Source organism: Oncorhynchus keta, chromosome 1 (assembly GCF_023373465.1).
Source record: "Oncorhynchus keta strain PuntledgeMale-10-30-2019 chromosome 1, Oket_V2, whole genome shotgun sequence".
NCBI classification, from domain to species: domain Eukaryota; kingdom Metazoa; phylum Chordata; class Actinopteri; order Salmoniformes; family Salmonidae; genus Oncorhynchus; species Oncorhynchus keta.
Genome location: NC_068421.1, coordinates 42,625,213 through 42,649,335, shown reverse-complemented (window position 1 = coordinate 42,649,335; position 24,123 = coordinate 42,625,213). Strand labels below are relative to the sequence as shown.

General features: G+C 44.7%; 1 protein-coding gene across 3 annotated transcripts in view; it reads right to left on the bottom strand.

Moving 5' to 3' along the window:
- The window catches only part of LOC118385661 (leucine-rich repeat and fibronectin type III domain-containing protein 1-like protein), a 134,545-nt gene that overhangs the window by 21,736 nt on the left and 88,686 nt on the right, over nucleotides 1-24,123 (bottom strand). For 2 of the 3 annotated variants that reach the window (XM_035772885.2, XM_035772880.2), the window contains exon 3: nucleotides 22,243-23,648. In XM_035772885.2, coding sequence (XP_035628778.2) covers nucleotides 22,243-23,624 — 1,382 coding nt within the window. In that variant the 5' untranslated portion in view covers nucleotides 23,625-23,648. Of the gene's footprint in view, nucleotides 1-4,490; nucleotides 4,587-4,798; nucleotides 5,195-22,242; nucleotides 23,649-24,123 lie in introns of those variants that run through there. The other variant, XM_035772893.2, reaches the window with a different exon arrangement.

Genomic DNA, 24,123 nt, shown 5'->3' with positions numbered 1-24,123 from the left:
GATGGAAGGAGGTTTTCACTCAAAATCTCACAATACATGGCCCCATTCATTCTTTCCTTTGCAGAAAAACAGCCCCAAAGCATGATGTTTCCACCCCCATGCTTCACAGTAGGTATGGTGTTCTTTGGATGCAACTCAGCATCCTTTGTCTTCCAAACACGACCAGTTGAGTTTTTACCAAAAAGTTATATTTTGGTTTCATCTGACCATATGACATTCTCCTAATCTTCTTCTGGATCATCCAAATGCTCTCTAGCAAGCTTCAGACGGAACTGGACATGTACTGGCTTAAGTAGGGGGACACGTCTGGCACTGCAGGATTTGAGTCCCTGGCGGCGTAGTGTGTTACTGATGGTAGGCTTTGTTACTTTGGTCCCAGCTCTCTGCAGGACATTCACTAGGTCCCCCCGTGTGGTTCTGGGATTTTTGCTCACTGTTCTTGTGATCATTTTGACCCCAACAGATCGATATATCGATATATATATATATATATATATATATATATATATATATATATACTCAAATATACAAATTATAGACAAATATTATGATTACACTCAAATATACAAATTATATTTACACATATATATATAAATATACAGATGAAGTCGGATGTTTACATACACCTAAGCCAAATACATGTAAACTCTTTTTCACAATTCCTGACATTTGATCCCAGAAAAAAGTCCCTGTTTTAGGCCAGTTAGGGCCACCACTTTATTTTAAGAATGTGAAATGTCAGAATAATAGTAGAGAATTATTCATTTCAGCTGTTATTTCTTTCATCAGATTCCCACTGTGTCAGAAGTTTACATACACTCAATTAGTTTTTGGTAGCATTGCCTTTAAATAGTTCAACTTGGGTCAAACGTTTTGGGTAGCCTTCCACAAGCTTCCGACAGTTGGGCAAATTTTGGCCCATTCCTCCTGACAGAGCTGGTGTAACGGAGTTAGATTTGTAGGCCTCCTTGCTCGCACACACCTTTTCAGTTCTACCCACACATTTTTTATAGGGTTGAGGTCCGGGCTTTGGGATGGAATACCTTGACTTTGCTGTCCTCAAGCCATTTTGCCACAACTTTGGAAGTATGCTTGAGGTTATTGTCCATTTGGAAGACCCATTTGCGACCAAGCTTTAACTTCCTGACTGATGTCTTGAGATGTTACATTTACATTACATTTAAGTCATTTAGCAGACGCTCTTATCCAGAGCGACTTACAAATTGGTGCATTCACCTTATGACATCCAGTGGAACAGTCACTTTACAATAGTGCATCTAAATCTTAAAAGGGGGGTGAGAAGGATTACTTATCCTATCCTAGGTATTCCTTAAAGAGGTGGGGTTTCAGGTGTCTCCGGAAGGTGGTGATTGACTCCGCTGTCCTGGCGTCGTGAGGGAGTTTGTTCCACCATTGGGGGCCAGAGCAGCGAACAGTTTTGACTGGGCTGAGCGGGAACTGTACTTCCTCAGTGGTAGGGAGGCGAGCAGGCCAGAGGTGGATGAACGCAGTGCCCTTGTTTGGGTGTAGGGCCTGATCAGAGCCTGGAGGTACTGAGGTGCCGTTCCCCTCACAGCTCCGTAGGCAAGCACCATGGTCTTGTAGCGGATGCGAGCTTCAACTGGAAGCCAGTGGAGAGAGCGGAGGAGCGGGGTGACGTGAGAGAACTTGGGAAGGTTGAACACCAGACGGGCTGCGGCGTTCTGGATGAGTTGTAGGGGTTTAATGGCACAGGCAGGGAGCCCAGCCAACAGCGAGTTGCAGTAGTCCAGACGGGAGATGACAAGTGCCTGGATTAGGACCTGCGCCGCTTCCTGTGTGAGGCAGGGTCGTACTCTGCGGATGTTGTAGAGCATGAACCTACAGGAACGGGCCACCACCTTGATGTTAGTTGAGAACGACAGGGTGTTGTCCAGGATCACGCCAAGGTTCTTAGCGCTCTGGGAGGAGGACACAATGGAGTTGTCAACCGTGATGGCGAGATCATGGAACGGGCAGTCCTTCCCGGGAGGAAGAGCAGCTCCGTCTTGGCGAGGTTCAGCTTGAGGTGGTGATCCGTCATCCACACTGATATGTCTGCCAGACATGCTGAGATGCGATTCGCCACCTGGTCATCAGAAGGGGGAAAGGAGAAGATTAATTGTGTGTCGTCTGCATAGCAATGATAGGAGAGACCATGTGAGGTTATGACAGAGCCAAGTGACTTGGTGTATAGCGAGAATAGGAGAGGGCCTAGAACAGAGCCCTGGGGACACCAGTGGTGAGAGCGCGTGGTGAGGAGACAGATTCTCGCCACGCCACCTGGTAGGAGCGACCTGTCAGGTAGGACGCAATCCAAGCGTGGGCCGCGCCGGAGATGCCCAACTCGGAGAGGGTGGAGAGGAGGATCTGATGGTTCACAGTATCGAAGGCAGCCGATAGGTCTAGAAGGATGAGAGCAGAGGAGAGAGAGTTAGCTTTAGCGGTGCGGAGCGCCTCCGTGATACAGAGAAGAGCAGTCTCAGTTGAATGACTAGTCTTGAAACCTGACTGATTTGGATCAAGAAGGTCATTCTGAGAGAGATAGCGGGAGAGCTGGCCAAGGACGGCACGTTCAAGAGTTTTGGAGAGAAAAGAAAGAAGGGATACTGGTCTGTAGTTGTTGACATCGGAGGGATCGAGTGTAGGTTTTTTCAGAAGGGGTGCAACTCTCGCTCTCTTGAAGACGGAAGGGACGTAGCCAGCGGTCAGGGATGAGCGAGGTGAGGTAAGGGAGAAGGTCTCCGGAAATGGTCTGGAGAAGAGAGGAGGGGATAGGGTAAAGTGGGCAGGTTGTTGGGCGGCCGGCCGTCACAAGACGCGACATTTCATCTGGAGAGAGAGGGGAGAAAGAGGTCAGAGCACAGGGTAGGGCAGTGTGAGCAGAACCAGCGGTGTCGTTTGACTTAGCAAACGAGGATCGGATGTCGTCGACCTTCTTTTCAAAATGGTTGACGAAGTCATCTGCAGAGAGGGAGGAGGGGGGGAGGGGGAGGAGGATTCAGGAGGGAGGAGAAGGTGGCAAAGAGCTTCCTAGGGTTAGAGGCAGAAGCTTGGAATTTAGAGTGGTAGAAAGTGGAATTTTCCTCCTCATCATGCCATCTATTTGTGAAGTGCACCAGTCCCTCCTGCAGCAAAGCACCCCCACAACATGATGCTGCCACCCCCGTGCTTCACGGTTGGGATGGTGTCTTCGGCTTGCAAGCCCCTCCCCCCTTTTCCCTCCAAACATAACGATGGTCATTATGACCAAACAGTTCTATTATTGTTTCATCAGACCAGAGGACATTTCTCCAAAAAGTATGATCTTTGTCCCCATGTGCAGTTGCAAACCATAGTCTGGCTTTTTTTATGGTGGTTTTGGAGCAGCGTCTTCGTCGTTGCTGAGCGGCCTTTCAGGTTATGTCGATATAGGATTAGTTTTACTGTGGATATAGAACCATGGGACCATGACGGCTGTTTTCCTTGCGTATTGTTTTTTTAAATATTTTTTTTAACAGATGAACGTGGTACCTTCAGGCGTTTGGAAATTGCTACCAAGGATGAACCAGACTTGTGGAGGTCTACAAGTTTTTTCTGAGGTCTTGGCTGATTTTTTTCCCCCCCATGATGTCAAGCAAAGAGGCACTGAGTTTGAAGGTAGGCCTTGAAATATATCCACATGTACACCTCAAATTGACTCAAATTATGTCAATTAGCCTATCAGAAGCTTCTACAGCCATGACATCATTGTATGGATTTTTCCAAGCTGTTTAAAGGTACAGTCAACTTTGTGTATGTAAACTTCTGACCCACTGGAATTGTGGTACAGGGAATTATAAGTGAAACAATCTGTCTGTAAACAATTGTTGGAAAAATGACTTGTGTCATGCACCAAGTAGATGTCCTAAACGACTAACAAGAAATGTGTGGAGTGGTTGAAAAACAAGTTTTAACGACTCCAACCTAAGTCTTCAACTGTATAACATATGTTATTTCCCATCATCAGTTTGAGTTGGAGTTCACCTTAGCCTAGCTAAGTGGACTGGAGCTAGGCTTCTAAAAAATAAGCTGGGTGCACAGCAACAGTCTCTCTCTCACAGCTATTCCATCACAAGCATTTCGCTACACTCGCATTAACATCTGCTAACCATGTGTATGTGACAAATAAAATTTGATTTGATTTAGGTAACCACTCAAATTCATGGGAAGAACTATGGGCAATAGCACTGACTTAGTTGATTTGACCTTGACTGGGATATAACGTATATTTTAGTTGACATGCCTGTGTGATGTGTCTGAAATACATAAATAAACATGTATTCTCTCTTTGGAATCATAAGCTCTTTGCTCTTACCACAGAAGTAAAACAATTTAATAAAGACCATATATGCCAAACATGCTTTGAAAAATGAAAATGAGTTGTTTATACAAAACTTTATTGCATTTGGTCACCCCCAAAATTAGGCCATTAAATGGTTAGTTACTTAGTTGCATCCTTCCTCAGGGAACTGTTTGTGGATAGCTGACAACAGGGTGGCAGGTCTTTAGATGTGCTGTTCTAGAGTTCCAAAGCCCAGAAGACTCGCCTGGGGACAGAGGGATGGACACATGTTAGTTTTTAAAAATAAAAGTCTGGGAAACTTTTACAGGGAGGAGAGAGCATGCATTTGAGTGAGTACATTAAATCCAATCCCAACCAGTGGTCCAGGACAATATGCTATGCTATCACACCGGCAGAATGCCACAGTGAAGGAGATTTACAGAGTGAATCAAGTGTACTGTTACGAATGGAGCTTACTTCTATGTGCTTTGGAGAGATCTCAGGTAGTTGGTCAGTGGGCTCTGGAGGTCCTTGGACCATTCTGTCGCTATGGTAACTGGAGAGAGACGGAGGTAGTGAAATACAGTCCTCACCCCTGACCTCCCACTGGCCCAGGGCGTTCTTCCTAAACCCTGGAATCACAGTCTCTCTGACAGGGAGTTACACCAGGATTATACAGGTGTATGGTGTACAGGGCTTCTCCACTTCTATGAGTTGAGTATTAGTACTCTTGATACTCATACACAGCATCATGACAGAGTGTTTGTTCTATGTTCCTGCTGGTAGCAAACCTCAACCTGGATGCAGATAAAATGTCCTGCCTTGTAGAATGGTGGCATCTATCTCCACCAGGCTCAAAGAAAATCAGACGACCTGAAGAGATTAACAAAAGAAAAAGGTGCCTGCATTTAGGGTTCATGTATCAGTTTGCCTATTTCATGATTCATGTCTGTAAATGACAACAATAGAGCTGATTAAAAAAATATGGCATGCCATCCAATCAAATGATATTATGGCACAAGGTCCAGCTCACGAACAATTGCTAACTCAACATCATGCTCCTCCTTATTTTACTGTAGTTAGTTAACTTAGATGCCTGTGATTGTTGAGACCCAATTTGGCAGCCAAACTGCCTCAAAGATGTTGATGTTGGAAGAAATGAGCTTGTCAACATGCATTGCTTTTGACACATGCCACGATTCTTGCTTTACGTCTTACCGTCGGTAGCTAGACAATAATATATAATAATCGTTTATGATAATGTCAGTTTAGTTTATCATCTACTGCAACCAGCTATGTGTAAAATGCAACAAGCTAGCTAGCTAACTAGATAACCAACAAGCTAGCTAGCTACTGTAGCTGGCTTGACACTCACTCCTTAACGTTAGCTTACCATGCTTTTCAGGACAACTCAACATTCTTCTTGCCAATCCCTTCGACTCCTTCTTGCCTACTCCTGTCTCTCAGTCTTCTTCTAGGTTCAAAACGTTATGGATGTAGACAGTCCGGTGTCTTATTGTCAAAAAGCAACCCACTCATTATACTGCCGCCTGGTGCAGTCAATGGCTCAGTGTTCCAGAGCTGGTCACTGGCTCAGCGGCATCGATGTTATCTCCGATTTCCCAACGTCAAATAAAAAAGTGACATATCACATTGATACATATCTGCACTACATATTATTGTTTGGGGGTGCTAATGTGAAACATGACATTTCACATGACGTGACATGAGTCTTGATGGATTCTCGATGTTCACGTGTGAATCTGTCCACGAAAGATTAGCCAATACAGAACACACCTAAGGCCTGCCTGCCTGAGCCAGCGCGCAGGACAGGCATGACCAGACTCTAAAAACAGACAGCAATTATTTCATCATTTATTCATGGTCTAACCTCGGTGCCCTCTACCTGGTGGAGAGGAAGCACTGTAAACCATGCTAGGTTTCCCCACCATGCTAATCAGAGTGAGCGCTTCAGCTCTGCATCATATGATGAGCAATGCTCAACAGGGGTCAACAACAGGGCTCTTCAAGCTCTACACCATGCACTTCAGGTAAATAGGAATAAATATGAATGGTTAGAAAATGTACTTGTCTGAATAATTAATTTCCCTAAGCACTCAGCACAAAATGGCTGTATGTTGACCTTTGCCCTGCAACCTGGTTCTGAAAGTCTGGCTCAGATTGGGGTGTCAGAGTCCCCTGGCCATGCAGATGGTAGGTGTGCGAATGCTATGTTATTGTATATGAGCCTAAACAGTTATTTTGTCATTCTCTCTACCGGCTATTCAGCATGCTAACATTTCTATCCACACATGCTATAATTTCTAACGAGATCTCATCCATGACCCTCCAGGAGACTATCTATGACTCTCCAGCATTCACCTAATCTGTAAAACACACAGATACCGCGTACGTCTTAAACACACACTCTCAAATCGGCAAACTGCAGTAAATAGCTATCCAAGGTATTACCGAATTTTAATGTGGCATCTGTACTACCCTCATAATCGTCATGTGTCCTTTTCCCAGTGCAGATTAAGCATCTATTATAAATTCATTTAGTGTGTACCAGAAGATAAAATCACCAGAGATACTGTACAGTGATCCAATGGAATGCCCATTCCCCATGTAGCCTTCGATGAATCAGTGGCGGAGTTCGTTTTGCATGGCTCGGAGCTTCGGGTGGGTGAAGATTTCAATTAAGGACCAATGGAATGGTCTATAATGAGCAAAATCTCCCTACCCGGGGCACACAATACGAACTCAACCATTGTCACGACGCTGCAATGCAACCAACCAAACAGCCAGCCAATGATAAACATCAGAGACCCGTGAAACCACTGCAACAGCCTTGAGATCGCACAATCTACCCAAATTATCAGCGAGAAGATTCCATTCAGCATTTAACCCCAGATGAGAGACTGTCGGTCGCCATCATCCACAAAAAAAAAAAAAAACGTCAGTCTATTGAGCCGACAAGAGTCAGTCTCGCTAAAATGAACTGGGTGAGAATCACAGGCAGGATGAATATGAGTTTTGATGGCGTATCAGTGCCCCAACATTAGGAGTAATTCATATTCCCAGCGCAACGCCGCCTTCAACCGCCACGGTGTAGGGATGGGATAATTCATTGTCTTTATGGAAGAGGAAGAGATAACAAATCCCCATGCGGAGGATGTGAGATCATTTTAGCTTCAGGTAAACAGTGTGGCCTCGTATCTTCACAGGGGCAGGCAGACTAATTTGAGGGAATTAAAGAAACCCCCTCAGTGACAAACACATGGAACCCACGGCCATAGAGCAGACTGGCACAGTAGACCATGAGGAAGGGCTACATGGGTTGGATTGCGGTGACAATGGCACACAAAGTGAAAGACAAAAGCGTACATTGGTTTCAGTAAGAGACTTTGGCAGAGGCAAGGGTGGTGCTTGTGCCAATTTTAAGATTGGGGGATCTGGGTGAGATGTGTGGTTGGATGTGTGTTGCTGCCCATCTGCCAGTGTCACTCCTCCCCTCCCTCCATGTGAATCATCTGAGGCCTGACGCTGATAGGAGTTAACTCTGCCCCCCTCGCTAATGTGGAATGGTGCAGAGGACGGAGAGTCGTCACCTGCCACGGACAGACATGTTACCGATACGGAGGGGAGAATCGCAGGATAGTTTTCCAGACTCTGAGCAAGTCAGAGCGAGTCAGAGCTGGCTGGTATTGCTTTGGGATAGGTTCCTGTAATTGTCATGGCCATCATCCTAATTATAGAAGCCAACAATGTCATCACTGTCAGTCATTACTTTCAAGCCCCGTCATCTATTTCATGCTTCTGGTTGTCACCATCAACAGCCGAACCATCACCTGCAATCACCTTACCACCATATGAAAACTCCCTGAATAAAGTTGATCAGATCCATTGTCATCTGTGCGCCATCGATATCGTATAATATATATATATATGCACCCGGTAGGTAGAGTAAAAGAAAAACACTTATCTCCGGCTTTTATTCCACTGGAAGAGGACATTTGTGTTAGTGCTAAGTGTGCGGTAGCTGATAACATGGAGAATACCGTACATACCGGCGGGATGAGAGATTAAGAACAACAGAGGGAATAAAAGTAATGTATCTTTCCTCTCTGCAAATCGCTGTCGGCGGTCATGCTAAGAGGGCACATTTATGCAATTAAAGTCTGTGTGTGCCGTACCGCATGCAAGAGACCCTGCTGACAATGCATTGGGCTATCCTCGCTTCGCGAGTGAGTGAGGAAGCTTTATGTACATGCCATTAGGCTGGGTAAACACATCAGACCCTGAATTATGTGATGAACAACGCCATTAAAACGATCTCTTTAATATGTAACTAACATACACGACTAATGTGTCGGTTCTTTTTGTGATTGCATGCTTTTTCCCCCATTGTTTCTAGTAAGGTACACAAGACAGGGACACATAGACAAAGAAGCAAGTGACAAGATCGAAGAAAACATACAGTTCCCATCCCACAGGACTCCCCCAACCCAAAGTTACATTAGCGGTTCACGATAGCAGTCTTTTTTTACAGTCATATGCTGATGCAAGAGCAGATCTGTTTCTCTCACCCGGCCAATGTATTCGTGCTTCAGATATTTCCATGTTTATAATGTAAATGAATGGTAGCACCCACTGTTGTCTGTTTAACGAATGCGGAGCCTGCCAACGTGAGGCTGTCGTCTTCTTGACTGCTGTTAATCCAGCCAGACAAATACGTCGCTGTCTGGCAGATGGGTCTAAAGTAGTGTCATCATTTAACAATAAAACAGATGGTGAACATGGTACACTTCTACACATTACGTCAGAGAGACAGGATGAAACAGCCCCAGAAACGTAAATCCTCTGGACATTACCAAACCGTACGAAAGAAAATCGATTCTCAATTTTTGATACGGTTCTAGAAACCAAAAATAATTTCACAAATATATAGACTTACTGTACACTGTTTTAAAATCGGCTTTATCACGGTTGCAGCCGACAGTATTGTTCAGTGAAAACACGCTTCTGATGGCCTTCAGTTGCATACAGGTGTTCGGCGCATGCGAGATAGCAAATTAGCACAGCTGGTCCCTCTGTCTCTCGTCCGTAAACTCACGCTGCAACATGGGAGATATTGTCGTGTGGGAACATTAACCATATAAAAAGGTGTGTATTCATTAAACCTTTAGTTTAAAAAAAAAACATTATTTCTGGCTGATATGAAAGAGAAGGTCTATCTCCAAAACCGTACAGCAAGCGATGCATGTTAATGTTCTGACCCAGCGCCAGGGGTCTTCACAAAAATGACTTGCAGTCGGTTAGGACGTCTACTTGGTGCGTGACACAAGTCATTTTCCCAACAATTGTTTACAGACAGATTATTTCACTTATAATTCAATGTATCACAATTCCAGTGGGTCAGAAGTTTACATACACAAAGTTGACTGTGCCTTTAAACAGCTTGGAAAATTCCAGAAAATTATGTCATGCCTTTATGCCATGTCTCCACCTCTTATTGGAGTCAATATTTCAAGCCCTACCTTCAAACTCAGTGCCTCTTTGCTTGACATCATGGGAAAATCAAAAGAATCAGTCAAGAACTCAAGAACTTTACAAACGCCTGAAGGTACCACGTTCATCTGTACAAACAATAGTACGCAAGTATAAACACCATGGGACCACGCAGCCGTCATACCGCTCAGGAAGGAGACGCGTTCTGTCTCCTAGAGATGACCACATGACCTTCTCCCATTCCTCCTCTGGATCATCCAGATGCTCATTGGCAAACTTCAGATGGGCCTGGACATGCACTGGCTTGAGCAGGGGGACCTTGCGTGCGCTGCAGGATTTTAATCCATGACGGCGTAGTGTGTTACACTAATGGTTTTCTTTGAGACTGTGGTCCCAGCTCTCTTCAGGTCATTGACCAGGTCCTGCCGTGTAGTTCTGGGCTGATCCCTCGCCTTCCTCATGATCATTGATGCCCCACGAGGTGAGATCTTGCATGGAGCCCCAGACCGAGGGTGATTGATCGTCATCATGAACTTCTTCCATTTTCTAATAATTGCGCCAACAGTTGTTGTCTTCTCACCAAGCTGCTTGCCTATTGTCCTGTAGCCCATCCCAGCCTTGTGCAGGTCTACAATTTTATCCCTAATGTCCTTACACAGCTCTCTGGTCTTGGCCATTGTGGAGAGGTTGGAGTCTGTTTGATTGAGTGTGTGGACAGGTGTCTTTTATACAGGTAACCCAACCTGACCTTATCAAGGTAGACACTCTGTGTCAAAGCTCAACAAGACAGACAGGGTATCCTCAGTCACACCATTGCCGTCGGGTCTAGGTCTCACCAAACGGCGGGCGTTACAAACACTAGGAATATTCTATTTAATTTGATCCGCCTCTACACTCTACGCTGCCCCACTGATCATTCCTTTGAGAGGCGCCCTGCTCCGGAGAAAAACATCACACTCCCTCCAAAAAGCCTCTAACCTTCTCACATGACATGAGTCATGGCAAATAAAAGGCACATATTTGACCAGTAGTTGGCAAGAAGCCACAGAAACATGACAGTGGCCATGTGACCACCCTTGGTTGAAGTCAGGACATGGTCTTTGCAGCACCTGAGTCACACTGGGTCCAGTAGCACTTGCAGTTACTACATTTCTACTCTTCCCCAATGTTTTATGTGTGTGTGTGAATGCACATCCACTCACACACCGACGCACACACACAATCGTCCGGAGCATCTGCTTCCCTCTGTTGGGTCCTCAGGTGGCACACAGGGCTAGTTCAGCCCACTTACACTGATGGCCATCTGGCTTGGGCTATATAAGTGGCCCATCAGTTTACACATGGCAGAGAGACTCCCTGCTAGGCTGCCCTCAACCCATGGTACACACTCCTGCCACCACTCAGAGTCTTATGATGTGCACGTTCACTAGACAAAACCTAGTGTCCCAAAACCAAATCCTTCCAGCCAACTCAAACTGCCCATACATTTTAGCAGAGCCCCAAGATGGAGACTATTTATCTCTCATTGTTTCCAGACAATGAGACGTAACTGTACAACAGCAGAGCTACAGTAGGAGCTGTACAGACACATGAAACACAACGACAGTACACATCTCTCTATGGACGAGTTGCGAATCGATAGATTTGATGAATTGGGGGATAAATATGGCACTGCAAGTGGCTTCCTCAAATCTGCCCGATTACATGAAGTGGCTTTGAGCTGAAAGAGGGTGTAGGGAGTGTGGGGCTCAGAACACCTTAATGCCTTGCAGAGAAATCCCAGTCATCCACAATCACTAAGGGGCTTAGCCACAGACTTTGAGAAGAAACACCCCAAGAGCATATAATGGATTTACTATCAGCGGTCCTCTCACAAGCGTGATTGTACATTGGCTTAGTTAAATTGAGTATTTCACGAATGAAATATGCTTGGAAAACTCCCTGAAAATCATTGTGGGACACTTTCTGGGAGAGGACAAGTGGACAAAGTCAGCTTAAAAAGTTCATTTGTTTTTGTATGACTTCACAGTGCAGGCGGCCTGTGTGCTTCCTACGTATTTGCATCAAACTGTTTCTGCGCTGGATTGTAACTTAAAAGAGCAGGTGCGTACTTCGTATGACATTCCCGCTAACCAAATTAGTGTAATGCTTCGTTTGGTCAAATGAGTCCTGCAGAGTTGTCCTCCAAAACAAATTAGATTGTCTATTCGATTCACCACAACAGCATCCAAAACGTAATAGCATTGACCTATGATACAATGCAAATAGTTTTAAAATCCCATGGAGGATAATTGGATGGCTTGTGTTTGTGTGTGCGCTTGTGAGAGAGCGCGTGAGCGAGGTCGAGAAAGAGAGAGAGCGCATGTGACTGTGCGTGCGCTCATGAGAAAGAGAGAGCATGCGACTGTGTGCGTGCGTGTATGCATTCACACACGCGTGTGTGGACGTTCATGAAGACGCCGAAACAGGGTGAGTGTTCATATTACTAAAGGGTAATGAAAAAGGCATATGGCCTATCGCCCATCATTTCCGGTGCATCAATACACCTCGACCCATTCTCCTCATTCAATGGCGTAGACCTCCGTTATGACATCCACCAATAGGTAACTCGACCAGCGTCTCTCTCACATTCCCGCTGCATTAACTCCTTTACAACAGGAGTGGCCCGTCGGCGGCGGCTGTTAAAAAAAATAACTAACTGAGGCCAGCGCCTCCCTCCCTCGTTATCGCTACGGCTGTCGCATGTCTGTCTGCTTAATTAATCGACACACTCTCAGGGATGGAGGAGGTGGCGTGTCAACGCCAATGATTAAAAATTGATCTGGGGCATGGGGAGGATGATGATAACTCTGAGCAAGACGCCGGGGATTAGCACATGATTATGGGCCTGGGGAGGTGACGGGGCCTTTCGCTGAGCTCGGCTGGATTCGGACCAGAGGAGGACAAAGGGAAAAGTGCTGCGGTGACTGTGCAGTACAAAAAAGGGCCTCACTCAAGCCCATGTAACTAGCTAGAGCCAAGTGGCGTCTTTGAACTGTCACCCTTGAATTCATTCATTATTTTTCATGGCTTGAGTACAATTGGCAGTCATTGAAGCAGGTTTTTGGTACTTGTGTGAATGCCCAGTTGATGCTAGGGGGTGTTATCCAATTAGTTAATACTAAGTGAATCATTTAATTAAGAGACAATAGCCTAATGGTTAAGTAAGTGCGTAATGCCGTGTGTGTGTGCACACATATTAGTAGAGAATTACAAACAAATGAAATAAGTAAGGCATGAGTTGTGGGTGAACTAACTACAGGCAAGACTCAGGCTCAGTAGAAGAATTAGGGAGAAACACACTGCTCACACATTCTCCCATTGATTGATAAAAACATACCATGACAGGGGTTACAAAGCTACCCGTAATTGACCAAAGTTACCAGAATCTTGAGTGATTTTGGTAATTAACAGAAAATCTATGGGAATCTATTGTAAGTTCGGTAATGTATACTTGCAAATAGCCTAATTAATGAAGAAAGGATCAAGAATGGCATTATTTTCAATTCCTTCTGTAACTCGCACAACTATTCAATTATTTTCACAGCTGTTACCCGTTTGATGGCAAAACATTGACAACAAATACATATTGGCATAGTAAAAAAAATATAATATGAAGGCTATTTAATGCTGCAGCCCTCATATTAAACCCCAACGGGTATTAATTAAGTTGATGGCTTGTATTTAGGATAATGTTTTACAGCTTTGTCCTATTTTTTCTTTGAAAATCATCTTATTAAATCATCTCATGTGATAAGGCCGCACAGAGAGCCAGGGATAATTACACACACTTCTGATATTCTGAAGTACATAGATATTTTGCGATAGATTACGTAGAATCCATGAAAGATACCAAAATGCTGGTAGTTTACTGGTAAAACCTCGAAAGTTTCCAGTAATATGCCCTGCCTTTGTAACCCGAACCATGACGCAACATTCCTTTTAATCTTTTTTTTTTTAAACTTAAGTTCAGGATATAATTGGATCATTCCAGAGTTGAAACAGGGATACCAGTGCGTGGTTTTTAGGGTTATGGGTCATCTTACCACATAGTACACTCCCTGCAGCCTTCCGGCAAGGAGAGTCATGCTAATCATCCCATCAATCATTTACGATGGGGGAGTTACTGGCTTGGAGGGGAAGACTATATATCTAGGCTATTTTCTGCTACACGTTAGGGTTTTGGAGGGGAGTGTCTCTTCTCCACGCTATCTCCCAGTTCGCACATTAACCGTCTGCCAATCACCTCTGAGGAAGTGCAGCTTCCAGAACTATTACTTGGAGCCTAATGATATGCTGCACTTCCTCATCTCCATGCGTGGCCTTGGTTAAGCTCATAGTACCACGTGAGATAAAAGGTCTGGCTTCAAATTGAAAATATCCTCTATCGCCCACATGAGAAGTCAAAGGAATCGGTCCACATTTCCAGCTCATTTCGTGTTGAGCTAAAACACTTGATCCCTCTGCAGTCTCGTCATAAACCTCGTTACAATCTCTTTTCAGAGAGTCATCTATTATTTATCCCCCAGCAACGTGATCGTCGCGTAATTGATATGCAGCCATGGTAGCATGCAGAGAACCAGGCCTGTGTACATTTAAGGAGTTTAGTTTTTTTTGGGGGGGCGGAGATGAGACACCCAGATTGGTTCATGTCTGGGTCTTCTGGTCGGGGATAAAGCCAATCGTCCCCTCGCTGCCCTTTCCAACAGAGGCATACGTGAGGAGAATACACTAAGATGTATAAACCTGGAAAAGGGGGGAACATCACCGGATTCTAAGATGCCAGTCATAGAAAATGTGAGCAACACAGAGGAAGAAGGAACACTTCTAAGGCTAAGCTTCTAGATTTAGAGTCAGACGTGGTATGGTACTTTGAAGAGCAGTGTGTGCGTGTGTGTGTGTGTGTGAGAGAGAGAGAGATAGAGTATGCACACGTGTATGTGTGTGTCTCTGAATTGGCTTGCACAACGAGCATAAGTGTAGTGCACATGGTTACGTGCAGATGAGCATATTACGTGTGATCTCACAAACACTAGCTGAAAGCTTCAGCACGGTGGACGCATCCAAATGAGATATCGCACGTGATGGCAGCCTATCACAATCCCCAACATCTTTTCCAGGCTGTAAATAACTTAAAAATGCCACCATGGGGTGTAACCTTGAATAAAGCGTTTCCGGTTGGTAGGCGGACGAGGAAGAGCAGGTTGGGATAACCATCTGTCCCACCTCAACATGCTCAACACAGCACCTGGTTTCATTTGGATTGGCAGGCCTTACAACCGACACCTATTGTCTAATAGAGATTTCATAGCCTTTTTGTTAGTTTCATTTTATCAGTTCAATCGACTGATGTGGACATATGGTCCATTTTGCTTTTAAACACATTGGTGTGTTTTGACTCAAATCTTCGAGAGTCGATTTATACAAAGGCGTGTTTTCCCATCGACATCTTACACAACGGTTCATCTTACAGTTATTGGCATCTGATGACAGAAAAAAAAACAATGTGTGTTATGTTGCCATTCTTTGTTGAAATATGCTATCGAAAGGCAGGCCACAACATTCTCTGTCTTGGATCTCTATTCGAGATCTCCATGTGAGAGCCAATACTATGTGAACCTGATGAGTCATCCTTTAAGCTTTGCAGCCCATGCCAGTTTGGAGGTTAGTTCCAATGAAGCATAACACCGAGCACTGTAATGTACAGAGTCGTTGACAAAAGAACAAGGTAGGCCGGCTCGTTCCCTCAGCCAAAACCGATGGAACTAGTTAAACTTTATCTATCCTTCTCTGTACAGGTGTTATGCTGCCATCGTGCACAGTGAGAGAGCCACGTTACGTTGATGGTATAACCCGTTGCTCGGGAGAAGCCGTGTGTACAGCAACGTAATGCTCTTCGGTTTGATTCTATTTTGATTTCTCACGAGGCAATGCCGTGAACATGTCATGTACACACAACACCAAAAGGAAATGACATGTCATGTACACAACACCAAAAGGAAATGACATGTCATGTACACAACACCAAAAGGAAATGACATGTCATGTACACAACACCAAAAGGAAATGACATGTCATGTACACAACACCAAAAGGAAATGACATGTCATGTACACAACACCAAAAGGAAATGACATGTCATGTACACAACACCAAAAAGGAAATGACATGTCATGTACACAACACCAAAAGGAAATTACATGTCATGTACACAACACCAAAAGGAAATGTCATGTACAACACCAAAAGTCATGTAAATGACATGTCATGTACACAACACCAAAAGGAAATGACATGTCATGTACACAACACCAAAAGGAAATGACATGTCATGTACACAACACCAAAAAAAGGAAATGACATGTCATGACATGTCATGTACACAAAAAGGAAATGACACATGTACAAAAAAAGGAAATGACATGTCATGTACACAACACCAAAAGGAAATGACATGTCATGTACACAACACCAAAAGGAAATGACATGTCATGTACAACACCAAAAGGAAATGACATGTCATGTACACAACACCAAAAGGAAATGACATGTCATGTACACAACACCAAAAGGAAATGACATGTCATGTACACAACACCAAAAGGAAATGACATGTCATGTACACAACACCAAAAGGAAATGACATGTCATGTACACAACACCAAAAGGAAATGACATGTCATGTACAACACCAAAAGGAAATGACATGTCATGTACACAACACCAAAAGGAAATGACATGTCATGTACACAACACCAAAAGGAAATGACATGTCAAATGACATGTCAAAAGGAAATGACATGTCATGTACACAACACCAAAAGGAAATGACATGTCATGTACACAACACCAAAAGAAATTACATGTCAAATGACATGTCATGTACAACACCAAAAGGAAATGACATGTCATGTACAACACCAAAAGGAAATGACATGTCATGTACAACACCAAAAGGAAATGACATGTCATGTACACAACACCAAAAGGAAATGACATGTCATGTACACAACACCAAAAGGAAATGACATGTCATGTACAAACACCAAAAGGACATGTCAACAACACCAAAAGGAAATGACATGTCATGTACAACACCAAAAGGAAATGACATGTCATGTACACAACACCAAAAGGAAATGACATGTCATGTACACAACACCAAAAGGAAATGAATGTATGAAATGATGTCATGTACACAACACCAAAAGGAAATGACATGCCATGTACACAACACCAAAAGGAAATTACATGTCATGTACACAACACCAAAAGGAAATGACATGTCATGTACAACACCAAAAGGAAATGACATGTCATGTACACAACACCAAAAGGAAATGACATGTCATGTACACAACACCAAAAGGAAATGACATGTCATGTACAACACCAAAAGGAAATGACATGTCATGTACAACACCAAAAGGAAATGACATGTCATGTACAACACCAAAAGGAAATGACATGTCATGTACAACACCAAAAGGAAATGACATGTCATGTACACAACACCAAAAGGAAATGACATGTCATGTACACAACACCAAAAGGAAATGACACGTCATGTACACAACACCAAAAGGAAATGACATGTCACGTTCGAAAATCGGGTGTTGGCAACAGAGTCTTATCAAAACCATAATTCGGGGAATTCACTTATGCCACGCTCTGTTCCGCGCCACGCATCCTACTTTGCCAAGCCTTTGTTTAGAAGAATCCCTATGATTTTGTGTTTTTTATTTGTTTCGACTATATATAGTCCTTATAAGGACTGTCTGAGAGACATCGCAGGTACACTTCAAGTAGACACGTGTTTGCATAAAAAAAAAGATCCCACTGGGCACAAACGTCCATTCGGCGTCTATTCCACGTCGGTTCAATGTCGTTTCATTGAAATGACGTGGAAACAACGTTGATTCAACCAGCGTGTGCCCAGTGGGATTGGCTTTGTCGCAACCCAGAAATGTCAGCTCAGAGGGGCCAATGAAAAGCCCCCAAATAAACAGGCGATGCATGTTGCATGTATACTGATGAACCACTCCGGTATAAAACGGAACCAAGTCCGTCAAGTGAGTGGATTGGCGAGCTCATTACAGCGAGCTCAATCTCAGCGACAAAATGTCTGCACCCTCAAATCGTTCTCTTCGCTTCTTCCCTTCTTTCCTTCTTTCACCGTCTCCCCCTACAGTGCTCTTCCACCCATCCCTAATAGAACCTCAAGCAGAGGGGACTTAAAAAGTAGAGCATGAATGTGCATGTGCAACGGTGCCATTCTATTGCGGTGGGGCCTTTACTCACCGGGGGGGCCGCACCACAGAGCGGGGACTGAGAGGAGCTCGGTCCCACAGTCCTGTAAAGTAGAGGCGTTAATGGGAATTGAGGAGGAGTGACTATTGCCAATGTCCAGCTGGGTCCAATTGATTCCTGGTGACACTCCGCATGGAGACGCCATCAATGGCATCGATGGGCACCGCCCGAGTGACTGTGCCAGCAAATATACAGCGGGCCCTTGACGGACCACGCAGCCGGTCCCGTGTGCTTCAAGCCTCATCCGTCTGATATAAACTGTCAATCACTCTCCGACATCAGAGGAATGGCGGGGGCCGTGTCCCAATACTGTCAAAAGCCTTCCTTTCATAGTCTCATTTTATTTTTTGGCCATTGACATGTGAGAGGAGGGCATTAATCAAATGGCCACCGGATTATTTACATTGACACCCCCACCCCCTGTTTTTTACACTGCTGCTACTCACTGTTTATTATCTATGCATAGTCACTTCACCCCTACCTACATGTACAAATGACCTTAACTAACCTGTACCCCCGCACATTGACTCGGTACCGGTAACCCCTGTATTTAGCATCGTTATTTTTATTTGACACTTTTTTACTTTAGTTTATTTGGTAAATATTTTTCTCAACTCTTCCTTGAAATGCACTGGCGGTTAAGGGCTTGTAAAGTAAGGCTTTCGTGGTAAGGTTGTAATTTGGCGCATGGGACAAATAAATAAATAAATCTGTCAAGTCATTTTAGATCGGTGGTCTGCAAGGAAAGGACTATCAGGCCCTAATTGGGCCAAAATGAACATTTGCTAGAAACATTTGGATGGAACCCGTTTTTCTATTTCTTTTACTGTTGTACAGAAATGCCTAAAATGATCAAGAACACATTTTGAGTAGGAGCTGGACCAAACCAAGGCGAACATAGAAGCTAATTTGCAACAGGCCAAATCAGCAGAAGGGTACCGACAGACATTTCAATAGCCCTGATGCGTAGCGAGCTGGCAGGACAGACCGTTCGTTCGGTCGACCCACTTCCTGTGGGCATGATACTGATTCGCTCTTACTAATCTTTGGGCTGCAGCGTGTCTCGTACTGGGACCTGGCAGTGGCTGTAAACGCCATTCCTCTGCACAGCGTTCGGAAATGGTTTAGAAATTACAGCTTCAAGGTGTTTGTTGTTCGCTTGAGCTCTTCGGCTCCGGAACATGCCCTTTATGCACATTCCTCTCTGCATTCCAAATCAATATGGAAGACAAGAAGCAGAGTTTAAGCAAGCGTTGCTGCCCAAGAGTCGAAACAAAACCTCTGATTCGTGCAAAACAAAGAAAGATGTTTTTTTTTTTTTTAAGATGAGCTGTTTGAGAAATGTACTGTACTTGCATTTTTCTGTGTGGGTGTGTGTTTGTATTAGTGTATTGAAAATCTTTGATTGTACTATGTGCTCATAACCCTTCAGTGGGTGTGTAGAGAAGTGCAAGATACATAATATGCTATGTTTACATAACATAGGTGTATGTGTGCGAGCGTGCATATGTTCGTGTGTCCGCGAGCATCCGTGCATGCTCACGGCTTTCCCGGACCAAGTAAATAAAATCAGACAACTAGTCAATGAGGAAGTGGGAGCAATGTTTAAGTACTTAGTCCTAGATAAATTCACCTATAGGAATTCACCTCTTCTGTCCCAGTCAGTTAATTGGCTGCCGTGTTCATTAGTTTAGGCTCCCCACAATATCTGCTGAGAGAGAGTGTTTATCAGAGCACAGACACATCAGTCTATAGAGACTGTGTACCTGCTCTGAAACCAGCCACAATCCAAACTGTGTCTCCCTCCGTGCACAACGTTCCTCTACGTGTTCGGCATTCAAAATCATCCCTCCAACTCCCCGTGGTAACAGAAACCGCTTGGGGAATAGGTTTCCCCTGAAAACACCATAGAGAGTGAAGTTCCCTCTTTCTCTCACTCTGGCTGTGCTTTTTCCCACCGTGGGACAGAACCGCCTATCTTCAGTCACTAGGATTTGCCTCCAGGATCTTGACCCTTCTGCTGATTTGGCCCGTTGCAAATGAGCTTCTATGTTCACTTTGTTAGATTACTCGTTGGTTATTACTGCATTGTCGGAACTAGAAGCACAAGCATTTCGCTACACTCGCATTAACATCTGCTAACCATGTGTATGTGACAAATAACATTTGATTTGGGATACCCTAAATGAGATCCCAAATCAATATGCCCCCTCAGTGACAGCTGCCATTGATCAGAGCATAAAAACTAAACAAGCCGCCTGCATACAGGCTTGGGCCAGGACCTGTAAGACGACGTGATGAGCCCTGGGCCAGGCCCTGTAAGAAGACGCGAGGAGCCCTGGGCCAGGCCCTGTAAGACGACACGAGGAGCCCTGTAAGACGATGCGAGGAGCCCTAGGCCAGGCCCTGTAAGACAACGTGAGGAGCCCTGGGGCAGGCCCTGTAAGACAACGTGAGGAGCCCTGGGGCAGGCCCTATAAGACAACGTGAGACTTGGAATGGAAAGAAACACTTTTTGATGACCAAAATAATTCACAAATTACAGAACGGTCCATCAGCATCTATCAGAGTGCTACAAACTCAAAATAATTGATATAAATTGATGTTGGACCTGGAATATGCAATGAGGGAGGCATCAAAACAGAAAATAAATCAGAATAAACCTTGGAACAAGGACGAAGGAGCGAAATAATAAACAAGGAGAGAAGAGAAGAAACATGTCTTCTCAAAGCAAATGAAAAATGTTCCCTTTTTTATCTCTTGTAAATACTCTTGTAAATATTAGTAACTACCAACCTAATTCATTAACTCATTGTAATTACATACATGTATACAACATGAAATGTTTCTGGTGTTCTTATGATAGCTACTGTTTAGCTGATAGACATCTTGTAATTGTATGTCTGTGAGTCAAAATGTAATTTCATCATAAAACCTTGAGTAACTCATTAACCTCTTGCTCCTACCTGACACGCAGGCATCCCATCTAGACATCTGGAAATGCAAATGCGCTACGCTAAATGCTAATAGTACTAGTTAAAACTCAAACGTTCATTAAAATACACATGCAGGGTATTGAATTAAAGCTACACTCGTTGTGAATCCAGGCAACAAGTCAGATTTTTAAAATGCTTTTCGGCGAAAGCATGAGAAGCTATTATCTGATAGCATGTAACACCCCAAAAGACCCGCAGGGGACGTAAACAAAATAATTAGCATAGTCGGCGCTACACAAACCGCACAAATAAAATATAAAACATTCATTACCTTTGACCATCTTCTTTGTTGGCACTCCTAGATGTCCCATAATCACTATTGGGTCTTTTTTTATATTAAATCGGTCCATATATAGCCTAGATATCGATCTATGAATAGCGTCTTATAACGTAACGTCATTTTTTTAAATTAAAAAAGTTGACGATAAACTTTCACAAAACACTTCGAAATACTTTTGTAATGCAACTATAGGTATTAGTAAACGTTAATAAGCGATCAAATTGATCACGAGGCGCTGTATATTCTATAGGGGTACGTCTGGAAATAATGTCCGGGTAAATCTCAACCAAAATATCCGGTCCGAGACCTGAAGAAATGGGCTGTCTCATCTTCGTTTGACCAAGAAACAAAGCCTAGGCAAATGACAAGACTGTTGACATCGTGTGGAAGCTGTAGGAATTGCAATCTCGGCTCCAGGTCATTTGCTTTCCCATAGACAATACATGCAAGTGGCGCATTGATATATTTTCCAATTTTCAGTGATCAGATTTTCCTGCGCTCGATGAAACGCACGTTCTGTTATAGTCACAGCCGTGATTTAACCAGTTTTATAAACGTCTAAGTGTTTTCTATCCACACATACTAATCATATGCATATACTATATTCCTGGCATGAGCAGCAGGGCGCTGAAATGTTGCACGATTTTTAACAGAATGTTCGAAAAAGTAGGGGGTAGGAGTAACAGGTTAAGTTAACGCACAAAAAAAAAACATTTTGAAAGTTTTTAAACTCATTCTAACCAAGAGACCCCATCAGCCCTGTTCAGGTCCCTATCCCTCCTCACCTGTAGATGAGCGTGTCATCCAGGGAACTGTTGTACTGGACCTGGTACATCCTGATCCCAGGGACGTGGTTCTGATATGGCCATTTGATCAGCACTGAGCTAGCTGTCAGCTCCGCCATCAGCACCCTTCCCTCCTGGTTCCTCCATGTGTCGTTGTCCGTGGCCGTGGTGGACTTGGCCGAAGTGAGGATGTCTGAAGGGCCAGGGTCGGGCTCCCGTAGCCGGTTGGTGCTGTTGGCCAGGTGGGGGAGGAGGTTGACCACCAGCTCCACCTGGCCCGTGGACTCCCCCGCCGCGTTGGAGGCAATGCAGGTGAATGTTCCAGAGTCCTTCATGGAGGTGATGTTGATGTCCAGGCTGCCGTTGCTGAAGGTGACAGTCCGTGACGTGTTGGAGATCAGGCGGCCCTCGGGGGAAATCCAGTGAATCTCGGGGTCCGGGTCTCCGTTGGCCTTGCACTTCAGACTGGTCGGCTGGCCCTCCATGGTGAAGGTCTTGGCAGACTTCCTGGTCATGACCGGAGGGTCACAGATGAACTCCTCCTCGGGAATGGTCCAGAAGTACTTGGCGGTGAGGTCTGGAGGAGAGGCACAAGTCTCCAGGTCATCTTCCCTGGTCAGCCTCCTCAGCCACAGCAGCTCACAGTTACAGTGGAGTGGGTTTCCACCAAAACTCATCACCAATGACGACTGAGGAGATCCTTTGGCTTTCGCGTAGACCGGGATGCGCAGAAAAAGTGGATCCGGAGGGATCTTCTTCAGCTTGTTGGAAGTCATGTCTAGACGCGCCAGCTTGTGCAGGTTGGTGAAGATCCCTTGGGGCACGTGCTCTATAAGGTTATGGTCCATGTTAAGGGTGTTGACGTTGGTTAGACGACCTATCGTCTCCCAGGGGATGTCCACCAGGTTGTTGTAGGACAGGTCCAGGTCTTCCAGGGTTCCTGTGAAGTCGTCAAAGGCGTGGGGAGAGATATCGTGCAGCTGGTTGTTGGCCAAGATCAGGTGCCTAAGGTTGGTGAGCCCCCGAAAGTGGTCATCCCTGATCACACTCAGCCGGTTGCTGTCCAGGTGCAGCGCTCGCAGCCGCTTGAGGTCCTCGAAGGTGTAAGGCATGATCTGGCTTATGGTGTTGCGGGACAACGTCAGATGGATCAAACTAGTCATGTTGGCAAAGTCCCGCCTCCTTATGGCTGTGATAAAGTTCTCAGTGAGACGCAGCTCCACGGTGCGCCGGTCGATGACGGTGGGCACGAAGAGTAGGCCCGTCTTGGCACAGAGGATGGCCAGCGAGGGGGACAGGTTCTGGCACATGCAGCGCTTGGGGCACGACTGCCCCCTGGTGGAGACGGCCAGCACCAACAGGGAGAAGATCAGCCGGTCCATCCTCCCTCGGGCGTTCTGGGGAAACTGCAAGGCAAAGGAGAGAGGCACTGGTCAGGACATGTCAGGATGTGGTACTCCAAGCGGGGAATTGACTAGGTGAATCCAGATTTTATATCTACGTTGAGCTATTACAGTGGTCAAACTGAGATTAAATATCTCTATCAGCCATGATCGGAATGCAAAACAGCCGTGTTCGCCCTGCATTCAGATGATCAAAGCCAGTAAACGTATGCGAATACATTTCAACGAATGCGCAATGCCCTCAATTAAATGTTTAGCTGAAAGCATAAGGCAGAGGTGACGTTACAAGCCAATTTTATTCACGGCTTGTTTCTTATTGTCGGGAATCATACACATGGCATGCCAATATGTCCAATGAAGAGATAAGAACAAAGAATAGGTGCGTGTAATTATAGCTTAGCAAATCATTTAACTCAACATGCAATCCCTGGACAATGTTAGCTGGCTGCCATATCACAGTTTAAGGATTTACCACAGC